Here is a 15,380-nt window from a genome sequence, read left to right as displayed (position 1 = left end):
TACAGTCAAATCTCGGTGTTCAAACTTAATTCGCTTTTATTAATTAATTTGATTTAATTTCGACTGCAGCACATACCGGCAAACGGAATTAGTATCTTTCCCTCATGCGCATTGAAATCTAATTTAAATAGCAACGTCATCGGTGATTCGTGTGGTGACGTCTATTGAAGCGAGGCGATCTCAGCGCCACCAACTTCTGAATCAGTAGAACTGTGTCTTCTGTCGTTCATTGCTCGGACCGTCGACTTTCTTTAACACAAGAAGTATAGAGAGTTAATCATCTGTGTCTCCGTAATCTGTGGCAGGTTGCTGAATAGCTTTATATGTTGGAAATTTTATACGTGAACCGATTTGTTCGAAAAGTGGGTCGAAAAAAACTGAGGTTTGACTGTAATTTTTTAAATTTTGTTTCTGCGTGAACAATTGTTGTACTTACAAAATTGAATTCAATGAATTTCACAAGGGTTTGATTTTTTAAAGTCGTGATTTTCTCTATCATTTCACTGTTTATTTTATTAAAATTGACATTGATGTAACAGAACTTTCCTCGTATATCATACGATCGTTTGCCCGTTATAGTATTTTCCGCATTACTGTCAATTTTTAGGCATTGATCGTAATCACCTGGAATCCAACTGGGTCCATTCAGTGAACCCGCAGAGGGTCTTCCCAATGAATCCAACACTGAAAATAAAACAAATATTTTTATCTTATGTAAAATGTAAACAAATCTCTTTAAGATTTTTAATATTTTGCTAATTTAACTTGCATAATATGACATTGCAGTTATGTCACATTTTCGCATCGGTGTAATTTCAAATTTACTTTATTACATTTTAAAAATACCCGCGTCGCTTGAACAATAATTTGTTTAAACGTTCCATTCTAACCATGTGACGTCGTATTATTCAATAGGAAGTAACGATCTTACAAACCTGTTATTTAAAACGTATTACCGCCAATCAATTATGTTTCGACAGACAGTATACGCTAACTACTTTGTAGAGATATTAGCTGCTTTTCTAGAATTTCTTTAAATATTTACTTCCTCACAGAAAGTAATCGCTCGTACTTGAGAAGGAAATTTCTAGTCTACAGTTTCAGCCATTGAGAATCTTTTCCAGAACTCCGGCTATCTTTCAAACCTTAGCTCTACTCATACACCTGTGTACAACTCATGTAGTATTCTCTTTACTGTATCTACATATGCCAATGGACTCCAAATGGGTTTTTTAATCAAATATCAGACAACGCTACACTTGTTTTGCTTCGTGCACTGCAGCAGATGGGTCGTCATTTTATCGGTCCGTTGTCTTATGATTTCTCGCATCAACAGTGTTGACAGTCATAGCTGCTGTAATCATTGACGTATTTAGTGTTCGTAATTGTCTCAGAGTTCACTTTATGCTATATTTACTCGGTTTGTTTTGTTATAATACTCTACAGTTTTAGGATGTTATTGTGGGAAATTAGGGGCCACGAAAAGTTACTGGTACCCGTCTGTCAGATCGCCCACTTTATCACTGGATGGCTGATTATCGAATAAGACGATGGCAGATAGATAAAGACGAAAACGAGATCATTTAAACAAATTTCTATTCCATTTAATGAAACAGGAAAAACAAAATACACAAATGGGTCCTAAAAAAGTCCTGTCTACCAAGAAAGAGTTTATAAAATAATTAGATTACTTCGTTGGATATTCGTTCAATTCAGAAACCTTAATGTCGAGAGGGGAGGATGCACACGGGAGAGGCAGGAAGCTAGTGATAGATCGTGGAGGAACGAAGGTGACCGGTTGTTGAGGCACTGAAATTTTGTGCGAGCACCCCCCGAATGATGTGAAATTGGCTCTTTTATATTATAATTCCTCCAATATTCATCGGATAAATACATCATCTGACAGGAAGATCAGATTTGTCACTCAGCGAGATGATGTGAGAAAAATCAAAATAAGAAATAGAAAAAGGAAACTGAATTTCCCTTTATACCATAAAAAGAAGAATTAGTCAAATTATTTTTTTAACAGAATGTGTCTTAATTTTTCTTCTTTTATTAGATTAATTTAAAAAATTATTACTAGAATTTTTATATATATAAAAACATTTTTCTCACAAATAACAGAAAATTACAGTTTAATTTATGAAGCAGTTTAAAAAATATATGGATCATTCGGATCTTCACATTATAATCAGGAACAGACTTTATTTAGGGAAAGTTAAAATGTATAGTAATTTAATATTTGATATTCTGATTTCTCTATTTTATTTTAATTTCTAATAGTTGTACCGATATGTAAATAAATTGTATTTCAATTTTTTGTTTTCTTTGTCTGCTAAATTTTAGCCAAATGTTTCATCATGTACAAATAGCTTGTGCAGTGTGAAACACTGTACACTGCGTCGTGTCAATTGTTTTTAATTTTTCACGAATAAACAGGTTACATTTTACTTCCCCGGCTGTTATGTATACGTAACAAGGGAAAGTAAAAGTCTGGCACTGCGAGTTTTTTAAATCTACAAGTTTTCATATTTTCTGAACCAAAAAAGTTTAAAAAGGCGGAAGAATTCTTTCTGGATGAGTATGAACGTATGTATGTGTGTATGTGTTTTGTCTGTGTGTGTCTGTTGACTTGTTTATTAAATCAATAAAATATTGTATTCAATTTAAATGTATTCTATATGTATAATTATTTATATTTTTGTTTTATGAAAATAATTATTTGAATCAATAATATAAGACATATATCAAGTTCATTGCTTCGATAAAACGCGTTTAATAATAATACATTTGAATAATTGAACTGAATAAAATCTCAAAATCAAGAATTATAAAATTGTTTTTAATGACTATTTATGGTTTGCTGAAATATTAGTTATTATAAAATACATATATAAAAACACTAGACTTTCTTTACGTTCGCGGGATACGAAAGATATTATGTGTAAGCCATAAATATTATTTATGTCCATTGACAGAATGTAATTTTGAAGTTATGTTAATTACGGTTTTAGCTTATTTTGAACAAGGATAAATCTTTATTTTTTTTAAATATTATTTTATAGTTTACATTGTTTGATTTGAGTTATGTGCGTGCCTCTTCCAGAATGTCTAACGGTCAAAGAAAACTGTCTGGTTACCAGTACAAAAACCAAAGAAGGCTTGAAAAGGAGGCCGAAAGGCAAAAACAAGCTGCCGCGTTAAAAAGTTATATCCAGAGTTGTACCAAAACAAATGACGACTCTGAGAATCCAACATCGAGTCCGGTTATAAAAGAAAATACAAAATCGTCAGAGGAGGATGATGACAAACGAATGAACGAAGTTTATAAATCAATTGGAACTGACGACACTCTGACTCTATCATCACCAGATGAAAGCATTCAAAAAATTGATACCAACGTGACTCCCACAGAAAGCGTTCTACAAACTTTGAGTACAGATCCAGCATTGTGGCCAAGAATTTTAGGAGACGCCGAAAGAAGTTTTTAGTAAGACAAGGTCCACCTAATCCATTGCATTATTACAAATTTCGTTCCAATGACACTGGTCGACATTTTAGCGTAAATTATTATACACGAATTTTAAGCAATGGAGTGCATGTTTTACGAGACTGGCTACTGTGCTCTCTTTCACAAAACTGCGTTTACTGCTTCTGTTGCAAAATTTTCGGCTGTATAGTTAGTTCTCTTTCAAAAAAAAGTTTTAAAAATTGGAAGCCCCACGGCGAAACTTTAAAAGAGTATGAAATTTCCAATAATCATGGCTAGAAATGAACCTAAGATTAACGTTTTGTAAAACTATAGATGCGGCCTCTCAAAGAATTATTAATGCAGAAACAAATCATTGAAACGAGTTGCTTCTAAGAATCGTAGTAATTACTAAAATGCTTGGTAAAAGTAGTCTGGCTTTTCAAAGTACAAGCGACAAGTTGTTTGAGTATAAAAACGGTAATTTCTTAAAAAAATAGTTGAGTTGCTATTTGAATTTGATCCCATTATGGAAGAGCACGTCCGTAGTGCTAAAAAAAGAAGAGACTACAGCTCACTATCTCGGTAAAAATATACAAAACGAGATAATAGATCTGCTGCATCAAAGTGTAAAGTTTCATATTATTGATGAAATAAAAACATCAAAATACTTTTTCATAATTTTAGACTGTACTCCTGACATTAGTAAGGTAGAAGAAATGACTCTTTTAATCAGATACGTTTTAATCAATAAATTTGATGCTGATGTTGAAATTACAATTAATGAAAGCTTTTTTTAGGTGTTTTACCAGTCGAAAGATGCACAGAGGGAACAAATGTCTGCTATTATAATTGGAGAACTTAAAATGACTTGATTTAAATTTGCAGAATATCAGAGGGCAGGAATGCGACAACGGGTCCAATATGAGGGGCGATAAAGCGGGAGTGCAATCTAGAATTAAACAATATAATTCGCGAGCATTCTATGTTCCGTGTAGTAGCCACTCTCTCAATCTTGTTGTTAATGATATGGCAAAAGCGTCCTTGGAAGCCGCAAAGTTCTTCAACACGGTACAAAAAATATATTTATTTTTTTCGGCATCTACATTTTGATGGGCAATACTTTTAAAACATGTTCAAGGTTTAACTTTGAAACCATTGAGCGACACTAGATGGAAGAGTAGGATAGAGACCTTAAAGCCTTTGAGATTTCATTTGGAAGATGTATACGACGTCTTGCTAAGCATTTACGAAAACCAAGAAATTGATAATTTAATAAGAGACGAGGCCTCTAGTTTATTAAATTGTATGAAACAATTTAAGATTTTGTGTTCATTAGTTATTTGGCATAAAATACTAAATTCCATTAAGATTCGTCCTTCGATGAAACTATTATTGATACAAAAGAACTTGCTACCGAAATTGATGTGGAGGCTAATTTTGGATCAACAATAACACGAAACCACGTTAGAAGAAGGAAAAGGAACCTCTTATACGAAGCACGAGATGAACCCATCAATGATCCAAAAGAAAATTATAAAATAGATTTTTTTAATTTTACAATCGATCAAGCACTAAATGCACTAGATGCTAGATTTGAATAACTTAGTAATCATAGTAACTATTTTCAATTCTTACATAATATATACGATTTAAATATCATGTCCACAGAAATGCTACTAAAACACTAAGAATTTAGAATGCATTTTAACTGATGGTGATTCTGTTAATATAAATGGGAGAGAATTTGCAGGAGAAATTTCAGCAGTATCTGCGCTTTTGGGCAAAAAGGAAAGCCTAAGCAATGTACTGAGCTTAATTACAAAGTTAAATTTTGCCCCAAATCTTACTATTTCTTTAAGAATATTGTTAAAGATACCAATAACTGTAGCAAGTAGCGAAAGGAGTTTCTCTAAGTTAAAATTAATTAAGAACTTTTTACGTTCGACTACTACACAAAATCGTTTTAATGGTTTGGCCATGTTGGCGATTGAGCATGAAATTGCTGATCAAGTAAATTTAAAAGATGCAATAAAAAGTTTGCAGAACTGAAAGTAAGAAAATAAAAGTCTTTTGTGATTTTAGCGAAGTTGATGTTGCCTTGTTTTATATTCAAAATAATGGCATTTTGATTGTTTGTGCAATAATACATTTTTAATAGAATTTAAAAATGTAAAAAATTATATAGTTAACAATTTGTGGCAATCTGTACTGCTTGATTATCAATGTTATGTTATATGTTTCTTTCTAAATATATGCTTTTATTAAAATTTAAATAAAATGATTAGATTTTTGTTGAAAATAAAAAATTTGTACTTTTATTTAAATATATATACGTGGTACGATCCAAAAGTTCGGGGACTGAAGTAATCTATGACAACAAAAGCATGTATTTGAAGTTACAGCGTATGAAATGGATTCTACCAAACCACCTCTACGTGTTCAGGTTAATTTCACCCATGTCATGTGATTAAACCGCGAGCGCTGCTGTTTTTTTCTGGAGATAGTTACCTTTGTTCTGCGACGTAATAAAAGTGGAGTTTCAAGAACAACCTCCAACATTAAATTTTGTCAGCGTTTAGGTAAAACACCTACGGAGACTTTAAAATTGCTAAGAAAGGTGTACGGTGATTCTACCATGGCGAAGTCGAAATGTTGGAGGTTGTTCTTGAAACTCCACTTTTATTACGTCGCAGAACAAAGGTAACTATCTCCGGAAAAAAAAACAGCAGCGCTCGCGGTTTAATCACATGACATGGGTGAAATTAACCTGAACACGTAGAGGTAGTTTGGTAGAATCCATTTCATACGCTGTAACTTCAAATACATGCTTTTGTTGTCATAGATTACTGCAGTCCCGAACTTTTCGATCGTACCACGTATATATATTTTTGAGGGGCGGCAATTTGTCTTTTTGTCCGGGGCGACGTAACCGCAAGAGAGGACCCTGTGGGGAGTTAAACCCACATATAACATAAGTACATCGTTATCAATTATTTTTAAAAAGCAGACCTATGTTATCCCGAATATATACAAAATTTATTAATATTTTACAAAACGATAGAAATTAAAATGAATAAAATAATTTTAATTTCCTTTTGTTCCGCCATCTCCTGGCTCCCACTTTTCCACAGTTATCTCCTCTCCTACCGAGAGGGGTGCCTTTCAGGTGGTTTTTCTATGAGATTTTCCCAATTTAAACGTTACAAAAGTAAAGAAAACCCGAAAAAGTAGGTGTTCAGACACGAACCCAACACTAACCACTAGCGTTCAATCCACATGACCACTGGCAGGTATAATTTAAGTCACTTAAGTGTAAGGCAAAAACTCACGAATAAACTGAATAAAATTACATCTAATCTACAATAGTTGACATTTAAAGCTACTTACTCATTATAGTCCATGGTTTTAATTGTATTAAATCTTTCATAAATCGAATCCCCGAAATTTGACAAGATTCGGATAAATCCACTTCTTCTGCCATTCTCAACAAGTACGGGAGAATTAATTTACTCAATAATTTTAAGGATTTTTTCAACTTAATTTCTGTAGTTATTAAGAAACTTTTATAAACGTCATCTATTGTTTTAGTATCATTAATTCTACTGCTTGATACTACAAAAATGTTCATCAAAATTATATTAAAAAGAAGCTTTAGAGCGCTGCAACTCATCCTATCGTATGAAGCAACAGATGGAGATGAAGAGGTATTCAATTATTATTGTATTTAATTTTAAATTTTTTTCAGGAAAATTTTTGTGTTGAAAATTTCCTCCAAATATTATTCGAAACAATGAAGTGAAAAATTGCATAGAAAATAGCAAATAATTAATAGTTACAATTAAATTTCCCCTTTAATTTGTGAATGACGTCTACGAAGATTGGCATAAAAAAGTAAATGATAGCTTTTTCATATATTATTTTCTTCTCAATTTTTCCTTAAATTGGTCTTGTGATTTGCAGTATTATTGTAATTTTTAAATAATTATTGCGTCTGATCTTTCCTTCAAATATTATTTTTTAAACAGTACTTTCGTATACCTAATCATAAGTCGTGGGTTAATTTAATTATTATGCTTTTGTGTCTTTTTTAACTCTATTTAAAATATATTTTGTATAGTAGTACTTTCTATATATTAACAGGACTTATTATACTGGAAATTATGGATGCAGACATTTAGTCTTACAGATCAAAAATAATGTTCTTTATTTAGTTCACCTGAACACATACAATATAAACATGTGTTTCGGACTTGTTCGTCCCTCCTCAGTAGGCTTTTAAACGACACTTTCTACAATTAACAATAAAAACATTTCTTGGTACAATATCGGAAATACAGAAATTGTAAGAATTTTAAATTTATTGTCGGGAAACGTTTGTGTTTTTAACTAATTTTAGTTATAATTGTACCAAGAAATGTTTTTACTGTTATTTGTAGAAAGTGTCGTTTAAAGGCCTGCTGAGGAGGTACAAACAAGTCCGAAACACAAGTTTAAAGTGTATGTGTTCTGGTGAACTAAATAAAGAACATTATTTTTGATCTGTAAGACTAAATATCTGCATCCATAATTTTCAATATAATAAGTCCTGTTGATATATAGAAAGTACTAGTATACAAAATAAATTTTAAATAAGTCATGGGTCCTCACCAATACCGTTCCACTGCGTAGCACGTAGAAGATCTCGATGAGTTTCCGATTAAATTAAATATTTTATATTGGGATGTACAGTACTGTACTATAGATAATTTTCGGCATAATTACATAAAAATTACATAATTACATCACTCACAATACAGAATGAAATTGGTTAGCAGCATTGTTCAATGTAATCATAGCTGCTATTGTTTTCGAAAACTATTGTTCATTAAACATGAATTATTTATTATTTTGTTCTCTCCAGTTATAAGAATATTTCTAAAAAATTTCCTTTTAAATATGTTTCATATTTTTACTGAATTACATTTTTGTTCTCGTTGTAATTGTTATGAGGATGTCCATTTCGTACATGTCCCACATCGGTCCTCTTTTAAATTTTACAATAATCTTAGTGACAAAAACGATATGTATGTTATAGATAATAGTTACAACTGGATTCCAGTATATAATAAAATACCTGTATTTTTTATAAAAGGAAGTTATGATAAAATTCAATTAAAACAATAGAAATTAAAAGTTGGTATAAAAGAAACTTTTATGTTCTGTAAATTATAAAAGATGGAAAACAATAAAATGAAATTAACACTGTAAAATGAAAAGATTAATGAATTTTATTTCCTTTTTTTCTTGTATTAAAATGATTAAAAAAAACCAACAATGAGTTGCTTAACTTCCCCAGCAATATTTGGTACGTGCCATGTGTTAGGATATTCTATTTTAAAAAGTTTTTTTTATAATTTTAATAATTATAAAACGGTTGAAATGCCTAATAAACAAATCTCCCTACAAAATTTCAGAAATTTTCTACAAAAAGCGCAAGAGTTATTAAGCTTCAAATAGGGTGAACAAACTTGTGTCCCCACCACACACACTATCGTCTATACATACAGAAACCCCTCCCCCCAAATGTTTCTTTTTCCGATTTTTCAAAGTTTCCTGAGTAAAAACCTTGGAAAGTTCTTTTTTGAGCGATCGCTATAACTTTCTCTCTGTTATATGTAACAGCCGTAAAGTGAACAGAGGTATAATCATCACTGTATAACTAATATCGTGTTTAGATGACACTCACATAGTGATTTTTATACCTCTTTCTTAAGTCTTCGAACTTTTACACCTTTGCAGTGATATTTCACAGTATCTGTACACGTAAAAATTTGGCGAGTCGCATGTCACAGTCACAATTACAATTTTTATGAAGAGACAAATAGATGACATCTCTGATCACGTGTTTTTCACCTTATACTGCATAATATTTCGTCTAGGATGGTTCCTGGGTTATTAATTTATTTTCGCATACATTAATTACATTACTGTACTTACTGTTCATAAAACTCAAATGAGCAGTGCTTGATGTTGTACAAAACAAACGAATTTCTGAATTATACCAAATTTCGTTTATTAGAAAACCCCCGTTTCCATCAACTTCGAATAATCGAGTGTTCACTGTACATCACATAACTACTTAGGTGATAGCAGTATGACATACCTAATTTAAATGTAATAAAAGTTTAAATAAAGTTTATTTTAGTAATATATAATGTAATGCATTTTGTTATTTGGTAATCTTATACAGTATCTCATATAATTTAAATATTAATTGTAGTAAAAATACAATAATAAATTCAGTTTAAAAACTGTAATGTTTACTACTTTTGTGTGTATACTAAATATTTACAGTAATAACAATTAGTTAATAATTCTATATTTTTTACAGTAAAAGATGTGTGTATTCAAACGAAACTGAAACTAGAAAGAACCAATGCCAACTCAGAAGCAAAAAGCAGAGAATTTGTGACTGTTAACATAATTGTTTCGAATTGTATCAATATTTGTTATAAGTGTTTTATAATCTAGGTTTGTCCAGATGATACGAAATATATATTAATTGTATAGACGATTTTATTGCATTTATATACCTGTATAACATGTTTAGGATGTTTTGTGACATTCTCCAAAAGAATGAGCTCTTGTTATACGCATATACTGCACACCTTACAAACAACTGTCATTAATGTTTTGGTATTCGGATTAAAGACTATTTTTCAATTAGTTGCACGTGTTTAGTGTCCTCTCTTATTGATGTACAGTACGTATCTTCGCGCGTGATGGTGATCATCTCGTTTCGGTAATGTTTCATTTTAGCGTTGAAAGTTCTTGAAACATGATTACATGCTCTTTTAATTACTATTATCTGTAAATAAACAGTGGAGAAAAACACTTGGTTATTCTCAGGAGTGTAACTTCTTCGTTTCATAATACAGGCCGTGTGAGACACGCGACCGCTCGCACGTGGAAGCCGCGACGATAAGTTTAGGTTGGGTTAAAAAGTAGGTCACGCGTAGTGGGCGCGTGCGAGAGCGATAGAATTCTGGATGGAGACTGGGAGACAGCCCGACAGAAGGAAAGTACTCAGACACTAAAGTTAACAGCTAAATAACCATTTAATTTCAACGACAACGAGTACAGTAAATGAAAATCGAGATGTTCTCATGTAGTAGATGATAATAAGGTGACCAACTTTTTACAATGGAAAGGAGGACACATAAGTTGAAGGAAAAAATATTGTAAATAAAAGAAACATTTTATTCATTGCAACAGTGATACACTATAACAATCTCTACTGCATGCGTATGTGCATGCCGTGTTGTGTTTCGGTAAGAAGTAAACAAAGCTACTTGCATGCAGCGTACTCTCTCAAGGTCTCATGTGCAGAACACATGCGTTTCATAATCGCGTCTTGCTGCACTGCACCGAACCTTGATTAACCGTCATGTCAAATACAAACACATCACATTACATTACATGCAACGGATCGCCTCGGCATCAATCAAATACGGAAAGATTTACAGATTAGTCTTCAAATATCAAAAAGGAGGACATGTAGGAGGACACTTTTCGAAGAAGGACAGAACTTACAAAAGAAGGACTGTCCTCCCTAAAAGAGGACGGTTGGTCACCTTAATGATAACAATTATCGAGTAGGTATGACGAAATCGACGACCGATTTTTTTTAAATTTCGGATTCTCACATGTATATTAATTTACTTCCCATTATTCTTTTGTAGATGAATCTATAAATTTGTATTTAAAATTCCTTTAGGTTATAAAGATACATAAATAAGTTATAAATAACGTGTGTACAATTAACGAAAAAGAAAATCAACCAAACATTAATAAGAATTTTCCATGATATTTTTAACATGTTTATTTTTAAATGGTAAATCATGCAGAATTAATTAAACAAAGAAATAATTCTAATTTAAAATAAGAAAACTCTTATTGCATTACACTGGATAAACTTTCCAATCTTCCGGGAATGATTCTGTCAATGGATCAGACGTTTGATCATCCTGTTCAAACCAACATTTCTGCGAAGAAACACATCCAAGTGTTTCGTGTTCTGACGTATCGGAATTTTCCTTCCCGTAATTTGAATCACTCGACGAAATCTGTTGGAAAATTCCTTCTCTGTCCATTTTAATTAAAACGTCATACAGTTCCTTCAGCAATGACATTTTCTCTGAAGGAATTGCTCTTATCCAAGTTAAATCCAGCTTATGTTCAGTCTTGTCCAGATTTTTATCGTAGTAATGATAAGTTGGCTCAGGATTAAATCGGACTTTTTTCATTTTGTTGATTCTTATTTTCATAAAGGAAAAGAATTGTTTCGGTTTTTTCAAATTAGACTTCGGTTGTTTCTCTGTGGTGGTGACCAGACCTTAAACACTGAAGTTAGATCGGGGGAGTTCGATTTGCTTCTCACTCGGACAAGCTGGCAGCCGGAGTTTTTCCGGGTTTTTCTCCTTGCTGATGACGCCTGAATAGGGGCCAGCTTCCCATCAAAGTCCTCCCAGAAGGCATTCTATCCCTCTTCCCGCGTTGGCCGTCTCCTATAAGACCTGTTTGGTCGCTTCGTGACCTTTCTCCTGTCTTCTTCGCGTTGGACGTGTCCTGTAAGGCCAGTTCTTCGGTGCTGAGCGATCACCCTCCTGTTCTTCCGGAGTACAAACAAACAGCAATACACTCCTCTATCGAAAATGAGAATGAGAACGGAACGGATGAATAGCTAAAGACATCAATTCAATTCAATTATTTATTTTAAGGTACAAACGCACATACCTTGGCCCCGCTTTATAGCATTACCAGGGATAAGTCTCTCAAAGTTTATAATTAGAATTACAGAATGAGTATATGTACAATTGAAATATTGGATTTTAACATTGATTCCATACATAACAGTAAATAACACAAGTATAATCTATACAGTTATGGCATATAACAACTAATGTCATTTACATGTCATCACAATTAATCATAGTTACACACCAGTAAAGTAACATTTAGTATTCATTTTTACATAACAATTCTCGATTCTGCATAAGAAGTCATTAACATTTATCACTTATAGCAAGTGATTAGCTGATTTATAATATATTTACGAAGTTATTTTAAGTGAATCATTTCTATAAATTAAATCAATCGTATAATACTAAGTCTAAATAATATCTCTAGCAATATAATAAATTTCTTATCGTGAGTATATGTACATACATGAGTATATATATATATATATTTTTACATACATTTTTTATATACATTTTTTATACATTTATATATATATATATATATATATATATAAATATATATATATATAATTAGGTAATATTAGATAATATTATAATTAAGTAAATACCGTTAGTTCAAATGAATGCATACCATCCTACAGGTGTTGTTTCATAAATTCTTACCAATCGTTTTCAACAGATGTCCTTTCAAGTCTTGTAGTCCTGTAAGTTTCTATTTTGATGTATCATCGTCCACTCACAGTTGGGTCGGGTGTAGTCTATAGTACACACACAGACGGGTATCACTGTAGTGTCATTAAAGTTTGTGATAGTACTCCATAAGTTAAAGTCTGTAGGACACATGTAGTACATCGCTGCTCTGTCACCGAAAGGTTGTGATCACTAATCACAAATGGGTCAGCTGCAGCCTGTAGTGCATACACTAACGGACATCACTGCACTGTCACTTGAAGTTTGTGATTGTACTACGTAAATTAAAGTCTGTAGAACACATGTAGTACATTGCTGCACTGTCACTAAGAGGTTGTGGTCACTAATGTCATGAGGAGAATCATCGCAGTCATGAGGAGAATCATCGTTTATGTGATCTATCAACAGTATAGATAGATAGGCGTTTCAGGTAGAACAGACGAATTAGTTATAAATTTGGATAGGAGGACGATCATCCGTGAAACTAATTAGCAGTAAGTTGATGTGTGTTGCAGGTAGTACTGGCAAGTTAGAAACGGGCAGGATTTACTTAACAATGAGACCATTAACTATAAAATTTATCAATTAGCTTTGAATTAATTGACTTGTGACTAGGTAAGTTTTCCTGGCTAGTCTTCGAAATGCAGAGAATGTCTAATGATCGATCCAAATGTTTGAGAGGTGACAAGGCCAATCTATGTTTGAATCTTGCAAAAGCTGTCGTAATTCAGTTCTCTCTATTTCTGTCATTATGCAATTATATACATAATGTCTTGCGCCATCTTCAATCATGCAAGTTGGACATTGGTTTGATGCCCTGTTTGTAAATCTGGCAAGATAGCTTGCGAATTTTCCATGGTTTGTGAATAATTGAGTTGTATAATAATCTGGGACAAACCATTTTATTTTAAAAAAGTTACTTAGGTCTTGAATAAATTGATAAGTAATACATTGTTCATTTTCGTTCCACTTTATCTGCCATTGGTTAATAGCTTCTTCCAAAAGAAGTCGGCGTAAGGTAATCCGGCTAATTTTGTTATAAATAAGTGGGATGGTGGAGTCTTGTGCTGCTGCCTTAGCAAGAGAATCTGCTCTCTCATTGCCCATAAGTCCGTGATGAGATCTAACCCAGGACAGTTCAAATGCGCATGTGGAATTTTTGATTTTGTTTCTTATTTCAACCGCAAGAGGATGTAGCTTTATGCCGTTAATGATATTGTATGCAGAGAAAGAGTCTGTATGTATATCAATATTGCTGTTTGGTAGGTTCTCATTCACCCATTCTGTGGCTTTTAAAATAGCTAGAAGTTCTGATTGGAAAACTGTGCAATTGTTATGCAGTCGATATTTTTGATTATGTATTTCCAAATTTCGGTCATAAACTACAAAACTACATCCTACTTTACCATCCATTTTAGATCCATCTGTAAATATATTAATATTCGAATTGATCTGTCGGACAAGAGTATTAAGAGTGAGATTTTCAGGAGACATGGTATTACAGTAAGGATAAGGTTGTTCGAATTCGTTTGCAGTTATTGTTGTTGATCCCACTTGAATTGTATCTCCCCATTTAAGTTGCTGTTTCTTTCTCCTTTTAGTAATTTCCAAATCAATTGGTAGCTTGCGTGCAATTACCTGAATACTTGTTGCTGATGCGAAAGGCATTAGTTAGGGAAAGTAGAGCTCGTCTTTGTGAGGAGATTATTTTTCTTTATATATGTACTTTATTAACTGCCGGCCCCATGTGCCACACGCATATAAAGTGGTTGGAACAAAAATACTATCATATATGGTGGAGAGAGCTTCGTTTGATAGCCCCCAATCTTTCTTGGCTATCTGAGAAAATGATTGTATAATGAGGCCAGTTCTGTCAGTTATATATTCAATATCGTAAAAGACATCGTAAAAAAGCTAAAGACATCGTAAGATCAGCAATTCCAATCTTATAAAAAATTTATTATTTTTAATTGGATTATTTCTGTGTTTTAAGGAACTGTTTCCTGGGCGGCCGTGTAGCCTAAAAAAAGGTCGGGTCGTCTGAAGATTTTATTCTGAAACATTTTAAAGAAATAAATTAAGATCAACAAAGTTTTTTTGGAAGCGACTATGTCTTTATATTTATAAAATATATATATATATAAATGTATAATGTCTTCCTTACGAAAACTTTGTATCATCTATTTTTGTGCAATAGCGTAATAACAATTCACTTTTTCTGCGCTTTTTTCGCAATATTAGACTTCTAAATACCCTTCAATATCGATGCAGCAACAGAACCTTGTAGAAAAAACTGGGTTTTGAAAGTTTACGATACATCGAGTGTGATGCAAAGCTTAACTCTGTCAACGGGAAGAATTAGTAACATGTTTTACACAGATTTCAGGGATCAAAAGTCACATAATTTGCTTATAACAATGCCATTTAGGCTGAGTTCTCTACTTGACATTTGTGAGTTAAATCCCTCCACGAATATT

The 15,380-nt window shown here is 32.6% G+C and overlaps 2 protein-coding genes across 2 annotated transcripts in view; both read right to left on the bottom strand.

Annotated features, from left to right (window-relative positions):
* Window positions 1-6,953, bottom strand: part of LOC136973481 (nose resistant to fluoxetine protein 6-like) — a 33,491-nt gene extending 26,538 nt beyond the window's left edge. The window contains exons 1-2 of the mRNA XM_067268212.1: window positions 6,860-6,953; window positions 437-684 (exon numbers count right to left, since the gene is read on the bottom strand). Of these exons, the coding sequence (XP_067124313.1) occupies window positions 437-684; window positions 6,860-6,953 (342 nt within the window). The remainder of the gene's footprint in view (window positions 1-436; window positions 685-6,859) is intronic.
* Window positions 6,954-13,557: 6,604 nt separating this feature from the next.
* Window positions 13,558-14,571, bottom strand: LOC136973480 (uncharacterized). The gene has a single exon (XM_067268211.1). It carries the CDS (start codon window positions 14,569-14,571, stop codon window positions 13,558-13,560), a length of 1,014 nt encoding a protein of 337 aa, XP_067124312.1.
* Window positions 14,572-15,380: the final 809 nt, after the last annotated feature.

Source organism: Centruroides vittatus, unplaced genomic scaffold (genome assembly GCF_030686945.1).
Source record: "Centruroides vittatus isolate TY-2023 unplaced genomic scaffold, ASM3068694v2 contig_318, whole genome shotgun sequence".
Classification (NCBI taxonomy): domain Eukaryota; kingdom Metazoa; phylum Arthropoda; class Arachnida; order Scorpiones; family Buthidae; genus Centruroides; species Centruroides vittatus.
This window is presented reverse-complemented; position numbering and strand designations above follow the sequence as displayed.